Consider the following 16,895-nt stretch of genomic DNA (forward strand, 5'->3'; position numbering starts at 1 on the left):
CCAAACCTTAACCACTCAGAATTAATGCCTAAACTTAAAGTGATACTTCGGGATTTTGGCATTCTTCCACTGCACCACTCAGGAGGTCCAGGCGATATAGGTTAATAGACCAATAACAAAGAGTTTACCCTTCTCTCTGCCAATAACAACTAGTTATCAGGTTACATATCCCTCCTATTAGGCTTGTGCAATTAGGCCCCTCTCCCAGACCACTCCCAGGCAGTCTTCTTGCTTGAGAAATGGCTTTTATTCCTTTTTAGCTATTATTCTTTTTGTATTTTTGTGTTGTTTTTGACCACTTCAATTGAAAAACAATTACAGTAAGGTACTTAATTGTTACCCAGATATGATTTGATATTGAGATAAAAACGGCTGCATTGGTGTCATGCCCTGATCTGTTTCACCTGTCTTTGTGATTGTCTCCACCCCCCTCCAGGTGTCGCCCATCTTCCTCATTATCCCCTGTGTATTTATACCTGTGTTCTCTGTTTGTCTGGTGCCAGTTTGTTTTGTTTCATAAAGCCTACCAGCGTTTTCCCCTCTGTTCCTGTCTCTTGATTATTCCTGGTTTTGACCATTTCTGCCCACCCTGAGCCAGCCAGCCTGCCGTCCTGTACCTTTGCCCCACTTCTCTGGATTATCGACACCTGCTTGCCTTGACCTGTCATTTGCCTGCCCCGTTGCTGTAATAAACATTGTTACTTCGACACAGTAGGCATTTGGGTCTTATCTGAAACGTGATAATTGGACTGTTAGAAATTATCATGACACAAGCCGAGATGGCTTGACACAGGAGGCAGATGGTTAGAGTCTTACAAGATTTATTAATCCAATAGGGGAAGGCAAGAGAATGGTCGTGGACAGGCAAAAGGGTCAAAACCAGTTCAGAGTCCAAAAGGTACCGAAGGGCAGGCAGAATCAAGGTCAGGCCTGGCAGGATGATCAGGCAGGCTGGAAAGAAGTCCAGAGTCAGGCAGGAGTCAAAACCGGAAGGACTAGCAAAAAGAGAATAGCAAAAGGAGTATGGGAAAAACACGCTGGTTGACTTGACTAACATACAAGACTAGCTGACAGAGAGAGACAGGAAATATAGGGATAAATACACTGGGGAAAACAAGCGACACCTTAAGTGGGTGGAGACAATAACGAGGACAGGTGAAACATATCAGGGTGTGTCAGCAATATTATTAATTATATGTGTGTGTAATAATAGTTCTCAGAATGTGTGTGTGTGCTTGCTTGCAAGTGCGGTGCATTGGTGGAATTGTGTCCATATACTGGTATTTTAATGCCACCTATTGTTTGTAATTGTGATTGGCTACATCGGTCTATGGTATGGTGGGGCTGAGTTAAGCAGCGTCGGATGATAAGAAATATTCGGCTATCGCTTGTGTATCTTAGCTACATTTGTATTTAGGCCTACATTGGTGAATATTTTTGTCAATTTGGGTTAATAGCCTATGTCACTCTGGTTGTTGGAGCTATATGTTGTATGGTGAACTTGTGCTTCAGCGAGGTTTATTTGTGAGTAAATTTGTCTTTGATAATAGCTAGTGCCTCACCAGCCACCGACCTCCCCACACGTCACTGATCCACACAGTAATGCGTCACTGGAACATGCAGCAATGGTAATTACTGCTTCAGCTGGCTTTGATTACAAATCAAACTTGTATTTCTTCAAGAAAGTTTGCTGTTAATTTCACAAGGCTGCCATCATGTCCCCAGATTAAGAAACATCACCACAATGACATCTGACTGTAATCCACATAGATTTTAGTCAGAAAATCTAGACCCCCCTCTCCCTTTTCCTCCACCTATCTCATGTGGGAATGCTGTTCATTCTATATTCTCCTATCACAGGTCTTTTATCCCAATGGCCTGGGGATAGTTATGTCTAGCAGGCTATAGCAGGCAGGTCTGCAGAGCTCTAGGTCACCTAGATGTCACACCAACGGCACACACACACACACAGGGCTTGAGACTTTCTCCTTCACTGCAGGGTGATGAATAGAGAAATAACTTTTTCACATCACACAACACTGCCCCTGAAACGTTGAGATAACTGAAACTGACATATTTACCACTGGTCCGTGGAACAATAATCACAGACGTCTAAGCGGCAAGAAAAACACATTTGATAGTAAAAAGTGTTAAAAGAATAGAAACTCGTGAATGGATCTGGGCTGTCTGGGGTTGTGAATACACCTGGTGAGATTATAAATTGATGTTGCAGAGGACAGAACAATGGGAAAGACACACAACGAACCAACACAGTATTTGCCAGGTGACAAAGATACTTCAAAAAAATTTATATCAATCAATATAATCTCACCCCAGCAGATTACCAATGCTATTGTTAATTTCTAATTAAATTACATAATAAGAATACATAAACATACATATATTCTCAAAGGAGGCGTGTTTGCTTTGCATGTCACGCTCCCACAAATGTACTGAGGTCACACGGTACATTTCAATCACTCTGCCCCGTGCCACGTTGACAGGCAGCCCGCCCCCACGGCCCACCCTCAACCTCTCCATCCCATCCTCCCTCCATTAAATAAATTGTGTTGTAATAATCTCCTGTGATGTGTGCTCCTAATATTGGTGGATGGACACGGCGGCAGCCTCTTTTGATTACCCCACTCTCAGGCTCGGCCAGACCCAGAGCTCACGCTAATCCTGTGCTTTACCTTCACTAAATGAAAAAAAGGGTGCAATGACTCCTCCGGCCGCACCCATTTCCCCACTATGGCATCCCCTACGCCATAGGCTATTAGCACTGTACTGTGGTGTGCCGTGCAGAGGAGAGGGGAGACATGCTCCATGGGGGCTGGCTGGGGGCCGGAGCAGGGGGCGACTCTCACTCTCAACACCCACCAATAGGGTTTGAGCAGTCAGACTGAAACTACGGCTGCATGTGGCCACCAAGCAGGGTGGAGAGCCTGCATTATTTCCTCCCAGCTCATTTTCTATAAATCACCCAATGACAAGCTAGAGGTCCCACAAGACCCAAACAAATCAATATGAAAACGCACCCTCAAATCAACTGTAATCAGCCTGGCTGAACGTAGACAACACTGTCATCTGATCCCACCCCTCCCTTTCTACCTGAGCTGCGAGGAAGTCGAGAGCGAGCGATAAAGTGTGTGTGTGCGTGCGTGTGTGCGTGCGTGTCAGCAAGCAGAGGAACAGTACTAGAGCATTGCAACCGTGTATTACACCTGTGTCATTTGTCATTCAAATGGCAATGTTCCGAGAGGTTTTAGTACCCAGTCACTATAGTGTATTAGAAACAGTCTACTGTACATTGATTTAGCCTATAGCCTTCTCAACCTATGAAACAATCTATGACTGAACAGGCAAAGCTGAATTTCTGTATGACAAGCTATTTGTTGTGCTTCCAACAGACACATTTTATAAAGCACTGTCACGAGATCAATATGACGAGCCACCATACAAATACAGTTCTGCTTTCATTCAATGTGCAATCTTCATTTATGTACTGAAATAGAAATGGGGGAGTAAGTTATACGACCTCATTTTGAATTGGGATGCCATTATTGTTTTGATGAACCAAAAGGGGATACAAACGGAAGCCTTTATACACACAGAAGACTTGTCTAGACTGGAATACAAGGGACAGTTCATATATTTACTTTTGAGCTGCTGAAACATTTGCAGTCTTGATTCAGCAGCAAGCGTTCCCCTTTAGTTTCATAATGACAGCCACAACTCCTATCCCAGTTTTACAGGCTGATTGCTACAGTACATTTCCAAACAGAGATGTATTTTAGAAACAGGTTAATAACCCTGTCATGGGGAGTTAAAGCAAGCTGAACTAATGGGTGTTACCAAATGCGTTCAGAAGGAAGTATTTCTGCTAATGCACATTTGGACATAAAGGTGTTTCTTGGCCCTCAAAAATGTATTCAACCTACAGTAATGTGCATTCTGTCTTCTAAATCTGCTCTACTTCTCTTTAATGTATTCCTCTGTAAAGGGAACAGGAAGAGAAGAAACTAGAAGATGTCTTTTTAGAGGCCTTTTTTACTGCCGAGTGAAGTCTCTTTGGGGAGATGGCGATGGTTATGCAGGATGAATAAAAGGCCAGGTGAGATGTGGGATTTGAAGGTTTGAACAGGGAATCTCCTGGCAGAGGGTGAGACGGAGGGAGGAAGTCGACTGATTGACAGACACAGCAGGCCAGGTTAACCTCCTCTTCTGATTGGGTTGGGAGCACTGTTTCATGTTTAATACAGTCTTTAAACCCAAAATAAGCTTTCATGTTAAAAGTATTGTCATTTTCCAACTCCGTGGCAATACGGCAGTATGAAACAGTATACTACTACTGATGATGCATCGTTAAGCGGGCTGCTGAATTACAAGGTTATTAAAAGGTACTTAAAGATTGGAGAACAACGTTTTGCAAACAAATCATCCATCATTAACCGGGCCAAATCTCTCACTGATTCACCCCATACAAAACACCAATCAATCACATCTGCTGCAGGCTGGTTGGCTGGCTGGCTGACTACATCACTTCCCCAAAGAAAGGAAGAAGACGTATGTTCAGCAATGAGCAGAAATGAGGCTGTACAGCTTTGGCTCTGGAAATGAGCCTTTAGATTGGATTACGATGCCATTTTTAAGCCGTCTTTTCCCCTCAGAAGATGTGCTGTGCTCCTCCACTCCCTCTCAACTCAACGTTATGCAATAGTTGAGAAGAGAAAATGTTGCTGAATTTCTGTAGTCATGATTGTGTGTGACTCCCAGTGACACTTTAATTTGTGCGTTTTATGACAATATTAAATAGCAAAGGCTTTGGTGCAGCCAGGGAAATTGAAACTCAATCACAGAGTTCTGACTTCTCCAACCATGCCCATTACAATATCCTCCTTCATCTCCTTCTATACTTTAATATCAGCCATGTGTTTATTCGGTCTCTGTAGTCAATATGCCTGCCTGGGGAACTATTGTGTTTTCTATGGCAACAACATCTTCCTGATCTTCCTGTCTGGGTTGGCGCCTCCCCTTGGGTTGTGCCGTAGCGGAGATCTTTGTGGGCTATACTCAGCCTTGTCTCAGGATTGTAAGTTGGTGGTTGAAGATATCCCTCTAGTGGTGTGGGGGCTGTGCTTTGGCAAAGTGGGTGGGGTTATATCTTTCCTGTCTGGCCCTGTCCGGGGGTATCATTGGATGGGGCCACAGTGTCTCCTGACCCCTCCTGTCTCAACCTCCCAGTATTTATGCTGCAGTAGTTTATGTGTCGGGGGGCTAGGGTCAGTTTGTTATATCTGGTGTACTTCTCCTGTCTTATCCGGTGTCCTGTGTGAATTTAAGTATGCTCTCTCTAATTCTCTCTTTCTCTCTCTCTGGTAGGAGCTGAGCCCTAGGACCATGCCTCAGGACTACCTGGCATGATGACTCCTTGCTGTCCCCAGTCTACCTGGCCGTGCTGCTGCTCCAGTTTCAACTGTTCAACTGTATTAATATTTGACAATGCTGGTCATTTATGAACATTCGAACATCTTGGCCATGTTCTGTTATAATCTCCACCCGGCACAGCCAGAAGAGGACTGGCCACTCCTCATAGCCTGGTTCCTCTCTAGGTTTCTTCCTAGGTTTTGGCCTTTCTAGGGAGTTTTTCCTAGCCACCATGCTTCTACACCTGCATTGCTTGCTGTTTGGGGTTTTAGGCTGGGTTTCTGTACAGCACTTTGAGATATCAATTGATATACGAAGGGCTATATAAATAAATTGGATTTTGATTTGATTTGAACAACACAGAAACAAACACTTCCTCATTATCATAATCCTCCTCTTTTAAAGCTGCAATATGTAACTTTTTGTGTGACCTGACCAAATTCACATAGAAATGTGAGTTATAGATATGTCATTCTCATTGAAAGCAAGTCTAAGAAGCAATAGATTGTTCTATGTCCGCTATTTCTATGCTTCCAGTTCTTAAATGTTGTTTTTACATGTTTTACTTTCGGTTTTGTACACCAGCTTCAAACAGATGAAAATACAATATTTTTGGTTATGGAAAATACATTTCACAGTGATTTAGATGGTACAATGATTCTCCACGCAAACAAGAATTAATCCAATCTCTCACACAAGTCTGTAGCTATACAACCTGTTAGTGGAGGGTGCTTAGTGGGATGACACTGCAAAAAAGTAGTTTGTTCATCTCATATACATTTAGACAGCTGCACTCATTAGCTATTATCAAAAACCTGACCCTCGGCAACACAGTGACTAGGGACTGGCTTCAATGATGGACTCTTTTGGCATAGAGGAACTACGTCACTGCATACGCAGATAAGGGAAGACAAAAAATCTGCGGACACTCCCAACAAATCACGAGGCAGACATGCCAGAACGTCGCGATTCAGAAGTTTGCAGTCAATACCTTTGCATCAACTACCTTAACTAAAACCTGTGCAAACTAGCTACTTGGGAAACACACTCATTAAAAATTGCCTCTGTGATCTCCATCTTGCTAGCAACTATTTTGTAGTTTATTTAAGCTGATAAAGTAGTAACGTAGGCAGTGACAGTTCCTCTATGCCAAAAGATTCCATCATTGAAACCAGACCCTAGTCACTGTTGCCTAGGATCGGGTGTTCAAGACTACTCATTAGCAGAGTATTGTACTTCAATGGGGACACTTAAGCTTGCTGAAGCACAGAATGTTCATCGTGACCTATGTTAAGGGTAAAGGCATCAACTGGATGACTAAATTATAACGATAGCAGACCATTTAACAATGAGTCAGGACTGAAAGAGATTTTTAATTGCACAAGTGAGAGGAACGTCCCATGTAATCACAGTCAACTGATTTTATAGCGTGTAAACTGCTGTCAGCTAGCTGAAATGTTTCAAATATAATTACGCCGATATACAGTAATACCCTCCCACACACACTGAGCAGGGCAAGTGATTGACCTGATTCTCATGCCACTTGGCAGGCATGGCCACTGGACATTATGATGTGTTGGATGGCAGGGGAGTCAGAGACTGTAGCTACCGAGGAAGGGGGCATAATAGAACTGGCAGACTCCTGTCTATAGAGTAACTCTCGTCTCACTTCTTTACAAGGGGAAAGAGTGGAGTTGGGGGTGTAGGTAATTATAGCAAGAGTGGGAGGCAATTGCAGGTGTGGGAGACAGAGGAGTGACTTTAGTATAAGAGGTGCTAACTGTAGTGGTACAGGTGGGAGGGGTCACATTGGGAAAGGAGATGATGGCCCTTGTGGTGGGAGAGAGGGGTAACAGCCAGGTAATTGATTGCAGCATCTGTGATCTAGCCCTCGCTGAATACCAATACTCCCCACTGAGAAAGAAATCATCCAATAACATTGGTATAAAATGCGTAAACATAATCAGAATACTGACAATAAGACAAAAGGAATCCAGTGTTCCAGTTACTGAATACTGTGTATTATGAAGGTTACTCAACACTGTTGGAAAATATCTCTGGATAAAACAAATTAAAAATGATGGTACAATAAATCGTATGATTCATCTCCCAACTTACGCAGATATGCATTTCTACTATTATATACTGTCACTTGCACAGTGCACACACACACACACACACATACACTTCTTGCAAAGGCAAAGCGAATGACATCCCATTTCTTTTCTTGGCAGCCTGAGCTAAGTAATCCAGGCATCTGAGAAATGTGCACCATCCTGTGATGTGAAAGCAGCAGAATGTCTGTGTAGATTCACAAGACCAATGGGGAAACAAGCAGATAAATCAGTCTGTTTTCCATGGAGAGTGCCTTCCTTTCCCTGAGACTTCTCTCTCTATCCACAGCCCTGGGCTGTGTCTGCCTGCCTGACACTGCTGCCTGCCTGCTCCCTCTCTCCCTCTCTGGCCGCCAGCCTAGCCTGCCTGTAAACACTCGTCACGCAGACTTGTCTCTCGCAAGCGAGACAAACATGGTCTTGTTCTTGAAGCACTACTGTCATGACACACCTTCTGCTTGTGTGACAGGTGATGGGGTTGGATGAGGCATTACTGTATATCCGTATATCAGTGTACAGTAGATGAACCAAAGACAAACTAGCTGGATCAAATCCAATGTCAAGGACAGGGAAAGATCTGTCAGGCAATTAGGCTTCTGCTATTGTCTTTCACAACACTATGATACATTTTTGCACTTGGCGTTTCGTCTGGTAACAATAAAGGCATTAGCCAGCATGTAATGTCAATAGCTGGAGGCTTTTATTTTAACTATATGATTAGAGATTGTGTATGTCCAGTTGACAATTCAGTGTAACCTCAAAAGAATAAGGTAAGCATGAGGTCAGAGGTCAACTTTTGAAAAAGTTTTCATGTGCCATTTCACTGTCCTTGAAACGCTGATACAGATCCCCAATATGGCAGCCAGAGACAAAATGTGTCAATGACCTAAATATTTTTGAACGTATCAGAATACTGAAAAGTATTGTGACTAGATAGGTTAAGATCACCTCTCAAATGTTTCATGAATTTGAGATAATTTGGTTGAACTCATACATGAAAGAACAATAAGCATTCATGTATATTACTATAATTTGTTTCAAATTGTGTTAAACTGTAATATAGTTTAATATAATATAGTATGATATTGTACAATATAGTTTAATATAATATAGTATGATATCGTACAACAATATTTACTATTTAAATTATGCCTAACAAATATTACTATTGCAATATCAAACTTTGTATCTGGTTGCTGCGATACTATAATCCACTTTTGGAGTAAAAAAATATTCCTTAATAAAATATTCCCTCCTAATCTATCCTATATTACATGCATGAGCTGAATGATTACAATCCACTAAAGAAATTAAACCTGTGTAAGAGGTTGTTATTAACTTAATTACATTATTGGGATTATAAAGATCACTGCTTATTTTGAAAATGTGTGAAAATGCTTTATAAATGCAGGCTACATTCATATGGGTTTGTGCTGTAACTCATACTCTCTGTAGCCATGTTCCACCCGTTCTATGGACATACTTCAGAATTCACTGTATGTTTCTGGACATGTGGCCAGTAGGCCCTTGACGTATAGCATCAATAATGAACAATGTCTATAATGCTAAGCAATCCTGTGCTTTACATTTGAAGCCATGCATCACATGCATGCACTGTACTGTATAGCCAATGTCATATTCAAGGGCAATACTTAATGAATAACAAGAGAATGAGGCTGCACATCCATGTATACCTCATATGAAAACTTGAAGAATGATACTGGTAATTTATAGGTAGAACTGGTTATGATCATTTTTAACACATGAAACCTGAAACCTTAAATACTAATGTGTGTGTGTGTGTGTGTGGGGGGGGTAATGATTCAGTCATTAGCACATCACCTCACATAAAGCCAATAGAGTTGCTGTACATTGATTAGTGTTAAATCATTTCCCTGAATATAACTTGGATTTAATGAAAAAGAGAGAATATTACATTGGTACACTTCTATTGATTCTGTTTAAGAAAATGAACAGACACATTTGAGAACCATCTATATTTGTGATGTTTGGCCTGTTCTTGCCACACATTATTCTGATGCCACGTATATATCAGCCTACATTACATTTATTAGACTATTATTAGATATTGAATAAGTTATTATAGCTGATGTTTAATAAATACATTTAAAATGAAGAGTAAGTATCATGGGATTATGTAATTCTCAGACGTGTAAATTATTTTTGATTTGTTTTCAATTCATTAAACAAATTGTTCCACACACATTTATGCACAGAATTAGGGATAAACCAAATGTATCCTTTTATATCCGAGATGATGGCATTTTCTTATGTCATCATTAAATACCCTATCACTAATGCATTTGCCATTGTACCTGATAGTGAGATAGTGAAATTATCAATTGAAAATAAAGTACCCATTTAATTTGCCTTGAAGGCTAGGTGAGTGTGTATGGACGCATCCTGCCCACACTTCATCCGCGCATGACGCTCTGACGTCTGACCAGAGCACAATGGAGGTAGTTACCTGAAATCACTGTACGGGTGAATTATCCAAAATCCGGCGGATTTAACCCGCTCTTGTTCCCGTTCCACCGCCTTTTCGCTCCCAAACATCCTTAGGGAGAACTTGTTGACCCCCGGTTGCAGCATTGCCCCAAACTGCCTGTGTATGAATCCTGCCTGGTACAATCTCTCGTCGTCCGGCGAAATTTGATCAATGCCATCCAACTTTATGAACCCTGATTCCTGGTCAAGAGAAGCATGTTGGGCACCACCAGCGCTGGCGCCTTGCGCACCTTGGTCCGCCCCACCGCCAATAGCTCCGGGGGGGCTCTCCTCGCTCGGGGTGACGTCCCCTTCCGTGATGAGGCGCCTCTGCTCCGCCGAGTCTGAGTCGTGCACATGCCGACTGGTGATGGAGGAGAAACTGCCACGAAATCTCCGACAATCTCCGTTTAAACTGGTCTTCGTTGGTCTCCCAATGTCTGTCTCCATGATCACCGTGTCTCCACTTCTGGTCTCCCCGATGCCTTTGATGCTTCCTCTGGAGGTTGGTGACGGCAAGGGTTTCAACCTAATACTCTTCCTCCGGGTGTCCTTGTCGCCGTCTTCTCCTTCGCCCATAATATAAGCTTTCTGTCCAATATGCTGTGGCAAACTGTAGAGCCTTTTACGCATGGAGGAGTGCAACCTGTCCATTATGACATTGAGACGGAACGAACAATTTCAAATGCAATAGATGTCCAGAATAGGATGGTTATTGTTGAGAAGTATAGCCACGAACCACACAGCTCCCTATCTGTGAGTGAGAGCGACCAGTCTGGAGCTAATCTCAAACCCTGAAAGCATTACACTGATACACATGACACCGGCGGCTGTGGCTCTTCTGGTGCAAATACAGGAAGAGGCTCCTCTCTCGATCATTACCTTACCGTTTAGATATGCCTTCTCTCGCTACATTGACAGTCCGATTCACCATAACGCTCATGGTAGGCACGTACACTCAAACCGTGTGCGCACCAAGTGAGGGGGAAAATCTAGTAGAAGCCACCTTAGCATGATATGTGAGGGACGTGCCGACTGACAGGGAGGAGACGAGGAGGTTATGAACAGCGTAAGGAGGGATGCTCTTTTCCTCCAGATGTGTCAGCTGCCTCTCAATAACAAACAATGCAATGCAATCACGCACCATAGGCTACATCAGCAGCAGCATCCAAGGACCCGCTGACATCTATTGTCCCAAGCATTCTGGTAGGATGAATATTCATGAAGCTGATGGGTTGCCATAGGAGCCAACGTGGTTTTAGAGCATTTCGTATTACTCTGTAGTCTACACAAATCTGAGACACTCCATTTAGTATGATATGTTACCTTTCATATGGTATGTATTAATTTGTGGATGTCCATCATCCATTTTGTATGATATGTTACAAATTACTATGATATGTTACGACTTGCAATTCATATAATATGTTACGAATATGCAAAAGGGATATGTTACGAATTCCAATTTGTGGTGGCTAATGCTAGCTAGGTGGCTAACACTAGCTAGCATGAGGGGTTAGGGATTAAGGTTAGGAGTTAGGTTAAAGTTAGGGTTCGGGGAAGGGTTAAAGTTAGGGTTAGGTGAAGGGGTGGCTCCAACTTGCCCAGCAGTCTAAGGCACTGCATCTCAATGCAAGAGGCGTCACTGCAGTCCCTGGTTTGAATCCAGGCTGCATCACATCTGACTGTGATTGGGAGGCCCATAGGGCGGTTGGGGGTAACCGTCATTGTAAATAAGAATGTGTTCTTAACTGACTTGGCTAGTTAAATAAAGGTTTAAAAAGGTGGAACAGGTTAGCTTGACTTGGGCAAGAGCTCACTGAGTACCGGCACCTTAACTGTTCTACTGATTGAGCTCCTGTTCCACTTATAGGGATATTAGCTGAAAAGTTAAGTGGAGCTCCTGCACCTAAATATAAACAGTATTGCACCTATTTCAGTCCAAGTCAAGCACTGGTTAGCTAACATGCTAACATGAATTATTTATTTCAGCTTTTATTTCTTTCATCGCATTCCCAATGGGTCAGAAGTTTACATACACTCAATTAGTATTTGGTAGCATTGCCTTTACATTGTTTAACTCCGTTCAAACGTTTTTGGTAGCGTTCCACATGCTTCCCACAATAAATTGGGTGAATTTTGGCCCATTCCTCCTGACAGAGCTGGTGTAACAGAGTCAGGTTTGTAGGCCTCCTTGCTCGCACATGCTTTTTCAGTTCTGCCTACAAATTTTCTATGGGATTGAGGTCAGGGCTTTGTGATGACCACTCCAATTCCTTAACTTTGTTGTCCTTACGCCATTTTGACACAACTTTGGAAGTATGCTTGGGGTCATTCTCCATTTGGAAGACCCATTTGCGACCAAGTTTTAACTTCCTGATTGATGTCTTGAGATGTTGCTTCAATATATCCACATATTGTTCCTTCCTCATGTTGCCATCTATTTTGTGAAGTGCACCAGTCCCTCCTGCAGAAAAGCACCCCCACAACATGATGCTGCCACCACTGTACTTCACGGTTGGGATGGTGTTCTTCTATGTTTTCTCCTAACATAACGATGGTCATTATGGCCAAACAGTTCTATTTTTGTTTCATCAGACCAGAGGACATTTCTCCAAAAACTATGATCTTTGTCCCCATGTGCAGTTGCAAACCGTAGTCTGGCTTTTTTATGGCGGTTTTGGAGCAGTGGCTTCTTCTTTGCTGAGCGGTCTTTCAGGTTATGTAGATATAGGACTCATTTTACTGTGGATATAGACACTTTCGTACCTGTTTCCTCCAGCATCTTCACATGGTCCTTTGCTGTTGTTCTGGGATTGATTTGCACATTTCACACCAAAGTACGTTCATCTCTAGGAGACAGAACGCGTCTCCTTCTTTGAGCGGTATGACGGCCACGTGGTCCCATGGTGTTTATACTTGCATACTATTGATTGTACAGATGAACGTGGTACCTTCAGGCATTTGGAAATTGCTCCAAAGGATTAACCAGACTTGTGGAGGTCTACCATTTTTTCTGAGGTCTTGATGGATTTCTTTTGATTTTCCCATGATGTCAAGCAAATAGGCACTGAATTTGAAGGTAGGTATTGAAATACATCCACAGGTACACCTCCAACTGACTCAAATGATGCCAATTAGTCTATCTAAAGCCATGACATCATTTTCTGGAATTTTCTAAGCTGTTTAAAGGCACAGTCAACTTAGTGTTTGTAAACTCCTGACCCACTGGAATTGTGATACAGTGAATTATAAGTGAAATAATCTGTCTGTAAACAATTGTTGGAAAAATTACTTGTGTCATGCACAAAGTAGATGTCCTAACCAACTTGCCAAAACTATAGTTTGTTTTAACAAGAAATTTGTGGAGTGTTTGAAAAATACATTTTAATGACTCCAACCTAAGTGTATGTAAACTTCCGACTTCAGCAGTATACCCCCTCGGGATTGTTTTATGCCAGCCCAGGCTGTGTGTGTCCAAAGGTGATACTTACGCTACTATGCCATTCTTCATGCTTTTGTTCATCAGGTTGTAGGATATACAGACAGCAGCTGAGGTAGAATGATCAGCTGGTTAGGGAAACTGCTGCACTAATTTAATGCCATACAGCACAGGTGATTTATCAAGATAACTTTCACAGACCAAACATGTCCACGTTTTTTTCAAAATGTATATGAAATATACATGGTTAAAGGGTTATAGAGATGTATTTTTTGTCTATTTTGCTCAACTTTAACAATGCCTACATGATACAAATGAAATCAACTTAATGAATGTTCAAAAAGGATATAGGCTGTGGTAAGCCATCTCATGAAATGATATAATGTATCCAAGTGAGCAGACACCTAAGGCAATTGATTCATGAATGGTTCACGCCTGATGCCCTCAATTGCCCTTCGTGGCCGATCCCATACCCAATCATTCTGAATTTCTTTGTGGTATACAGGTAGATCAGAAAAGCCACATCCCTGATTGGCAGATGAGTGGCAACCCTAATTAGAAGCACCTGCTGCTCATCGGTTTTTCCCTACAAATACGTTTTTTAATAATTTTTTTTTACCTACACACTGAAGAAGACTGCAAGCCGAAACGTCTGTGTACGCTATCCCTGATGCAGTAAAAAAATAATAAATAAACCTAAAAATTAAGTAAGCGTTATGTGACTTTTTCAGTACAGACCCATTATACCGTTTGTTAGCCTATAGCCTAATGATATAGCCTAATGATGTAATGCAGGAAATGTAAAACTTGTATTTGAGGTTTAAAAAGGCTTATGAAGTTTGTAATTTCCTCCTTGAAATTTCAAGACTTGATTTTCCCTTATGAAAAATGTATTAACCCCTACAAAAAATGTAATTTCATTGTAATACACATATAATTCACATTTCCAGGATTATTTTCCTGATGTAGCAAACATGGCTCAAATTAAGATCCTACATCTGTACACTACACTGACCACGTTCACATGCACACCAATATCCCATTATTATTCGGGATACTCAAGTATTCATTTTTTTAGTTGACACATAAACATCATATTCCGTTCACAATAACCCGAAAAATCTTGTATCCCGGGTATGAGAAACTCGGATAAGAAGCCTGGGATATGCAGACCTTAGACGGGATACTGAGGCATGTAAACATCTTATCCCCCTTACTGTTGTTTTTCTCAGTCTGCACAGGCTCAGTTTCACATATCATGGTGTAGTGTGATGATGTTTACATCTGGTTGTCAAACAAATCACTTCAAATAATAATAATTTATTTTGCTGATACTCCGCACTGGACCTTATAGCCTACTGGCTACTTTCACCCCTAATTTAGACATGTTTCTGCTTATAATTTCCAACATTTGGTAGGCCATATTATAATTTCAGACATTTTGTTTGACATTTGCTATGTCAACTATAGTTAAGATACATGCAGCTTCTTGTCACGTTCTGACCTTTATTTCCTTTGTTTTGTCATTATTTAGTATGGTCAGGGCGTGAGTTGGGGTGGGCAGTCTATGTTTGTTTTTCTATGATTTGGGTATTTCTATGTTTCGGCCTAGTATGGTTCTCAATCAGAGGCAGGTGTCATTAGTTATCTCTGATTGAGAATCATACTTAGGTAGCCTGGGTTTCACTGTGTGTTGGTGGGTGATTGTTCCTGTCTCTGTGTTTGCACCAGATAGGGCTATTTAGGTTCTCACGTTTATTATTTGTGTTAGTTTATTCATGCATAGTTTTGCTTTATTAAAGAACCATGAATAGAAACCACGCTGCATTTTGGTCCGCCTCTCCTTCAAGTAAAGAAAACCGTTACACTTCTCTTCTGTCATAACTTGTTGCCTCAGAAGACTAAATAAAGTAGTGCTCAGCAGAATACTGTCTTACATCGATAGAATGAATGCATTAGTAATCTCGGTAACATTGGTAAAGTTGTCTGTTTTGTTTAGGGACCGGGAAGAAAACGCAATAACTTCAAAACAGTGGAAAGATTGGTCCTGTGCAAAATATCCAAATGTCATCAGTTTGACCAGTTTTAAGGAAATTAAAAGCTGAGAAAACGATGAAACAAGTTTCTGATAAGACTTCAGTTCGACTTGGGTGCATATTTTATGTGGTTGAAAATCAGTTAAAGCTCTTCAGAGGAGGAAGGGGAGGACCATCCTCCTCAATGAATTTAATCAAAATAAATATAGTGCCTCCTGAGTGGTCTAAGGTCTGTGCCACTAGAGATCCTGGTTTGAGTCCAGGCTCTGTCGCAGCGGGCCGCGACCGGGAGACCCAAGGGGCAGTGCACAATTGGCCCAGCGTTGTCTGGGTTAGGGGAGGGTTTGGCCGACAGGGATGTTCTTGTCCCATCGCGCACTAGCGCCTCCTATGGCGGGCCGGGCGCAATGCACGCTGACACAGTCGACCAGGTGTACGGTGTTTCCTCTGACACATTGGTGCGGCTGGCTTCCGGGTTAAGCAAGCAGTGTGTCAAGAAGCAGTGCGGCTTGGCTGGGTTGTGTTTCAGAGAACGCACGGCTCTCGACCTCCTGAGTCCATACGGGAGTTGCAATGATGGGACAAGACTGTAACTACCAATTGAATACCACGGAATTGGGGGAAATAAATAAATAAATATATATATAAAGTGAAACATTTAAAAAATTACACTTTTTTTGATAAAACTAGGCATATACTAAATATATTCACGTCACCAAATAAATAATTAAAACAAACCGTTTTGCAATGAAGGTCTACAGTAGGCTCAACAGCACTCTGAGGGTAGCACCAGCATTTTCCATCCTCCTCTGGGTACATTGACTTAAATACAAAACCAAGGAGGCTCATGGTTCTCACCCCCTTCCATAGACTTGTCATAATTGCTGTGTAACTTCTGGAGGACAACCTATCAGAGTTCTTGCAGCATGAACTGCAATGTTGTCCACCCAATGAAAGGATAAGTGAATACATCTGGTACTAAAAGCATAAGCTACAGCTAGCTAGGACTGCAGTGTATAACATGTGGTGAGTAGTTGACTCAAAGAGAGAGAAAGTCAATAGTTGAACAGTTTTGAAGAAATTAATTTCTTTAAAAATGAAGGAAAAGCAAGAGAGAGAGAGAGAGAGAGAGAGAAAGAACTCTACATTTTTGTAAACTTTTACTTTCATTTAGCTAGCTAGTTTAGCCTACTAAAACACCTGGGACCAAACAGAGGAATACTATGTTAGCTATCTGGCTATGGCTAGCCAACTAACACTTGAACTCCAAGTCCAAGGTAAGCTTTTGGTTTTATTAAATGATTGCTACTGAGAGTAACTTCTTGCTGACTGTACACTGTACTGCATGATTGTAGCGTGTTTACTAAC

At 41.8% G+C, this 16,895-nt stretch overlaps 1 protein-coding gene across 1 annotated transcript in view; it reads right to left on the reverse strand.

The window, feature by feature from the left end:
* The window catches only part of LOC135554078 (potassium/sodium hyperpolarization-activated cyclic nucleotide-gated channel 4-like), an 82,009-nt gene extending 71,306 nt beyond the window's left edge, over window positions 1-10,703 (reverse strand). The window contains exon 1 of the mRNA XM_064986121.1: window positions 10,030-10,703. Within this exon, the coding sequence (XP_064842193.1) occupies window positions 10,030-10,703 (674 nt within the window). The remainder of the gene's footprint in view (window positions 1-10,029) is intronic.
* Between the last annotated feature and the right edge of the window lie 6,192 nt (window positions 10,704-16,895).

This window comes from Oncorhynchus masou, chromosome 2 (genome assembly GCF_036934945.1).
Source record: "Oncorhynchus masou masou isolate Uvic2021 chromosome 2, UVic_Omas_1.1, whole genome shotgun sequence".
In the NCBI taxonomy this organism is placed as follows: Eukaryota; Metazoa; Chordata; class Actinopteri; order Salmoniformes; family Salmonidae; genus Oncorhynchus; species Oncorhynchus masou.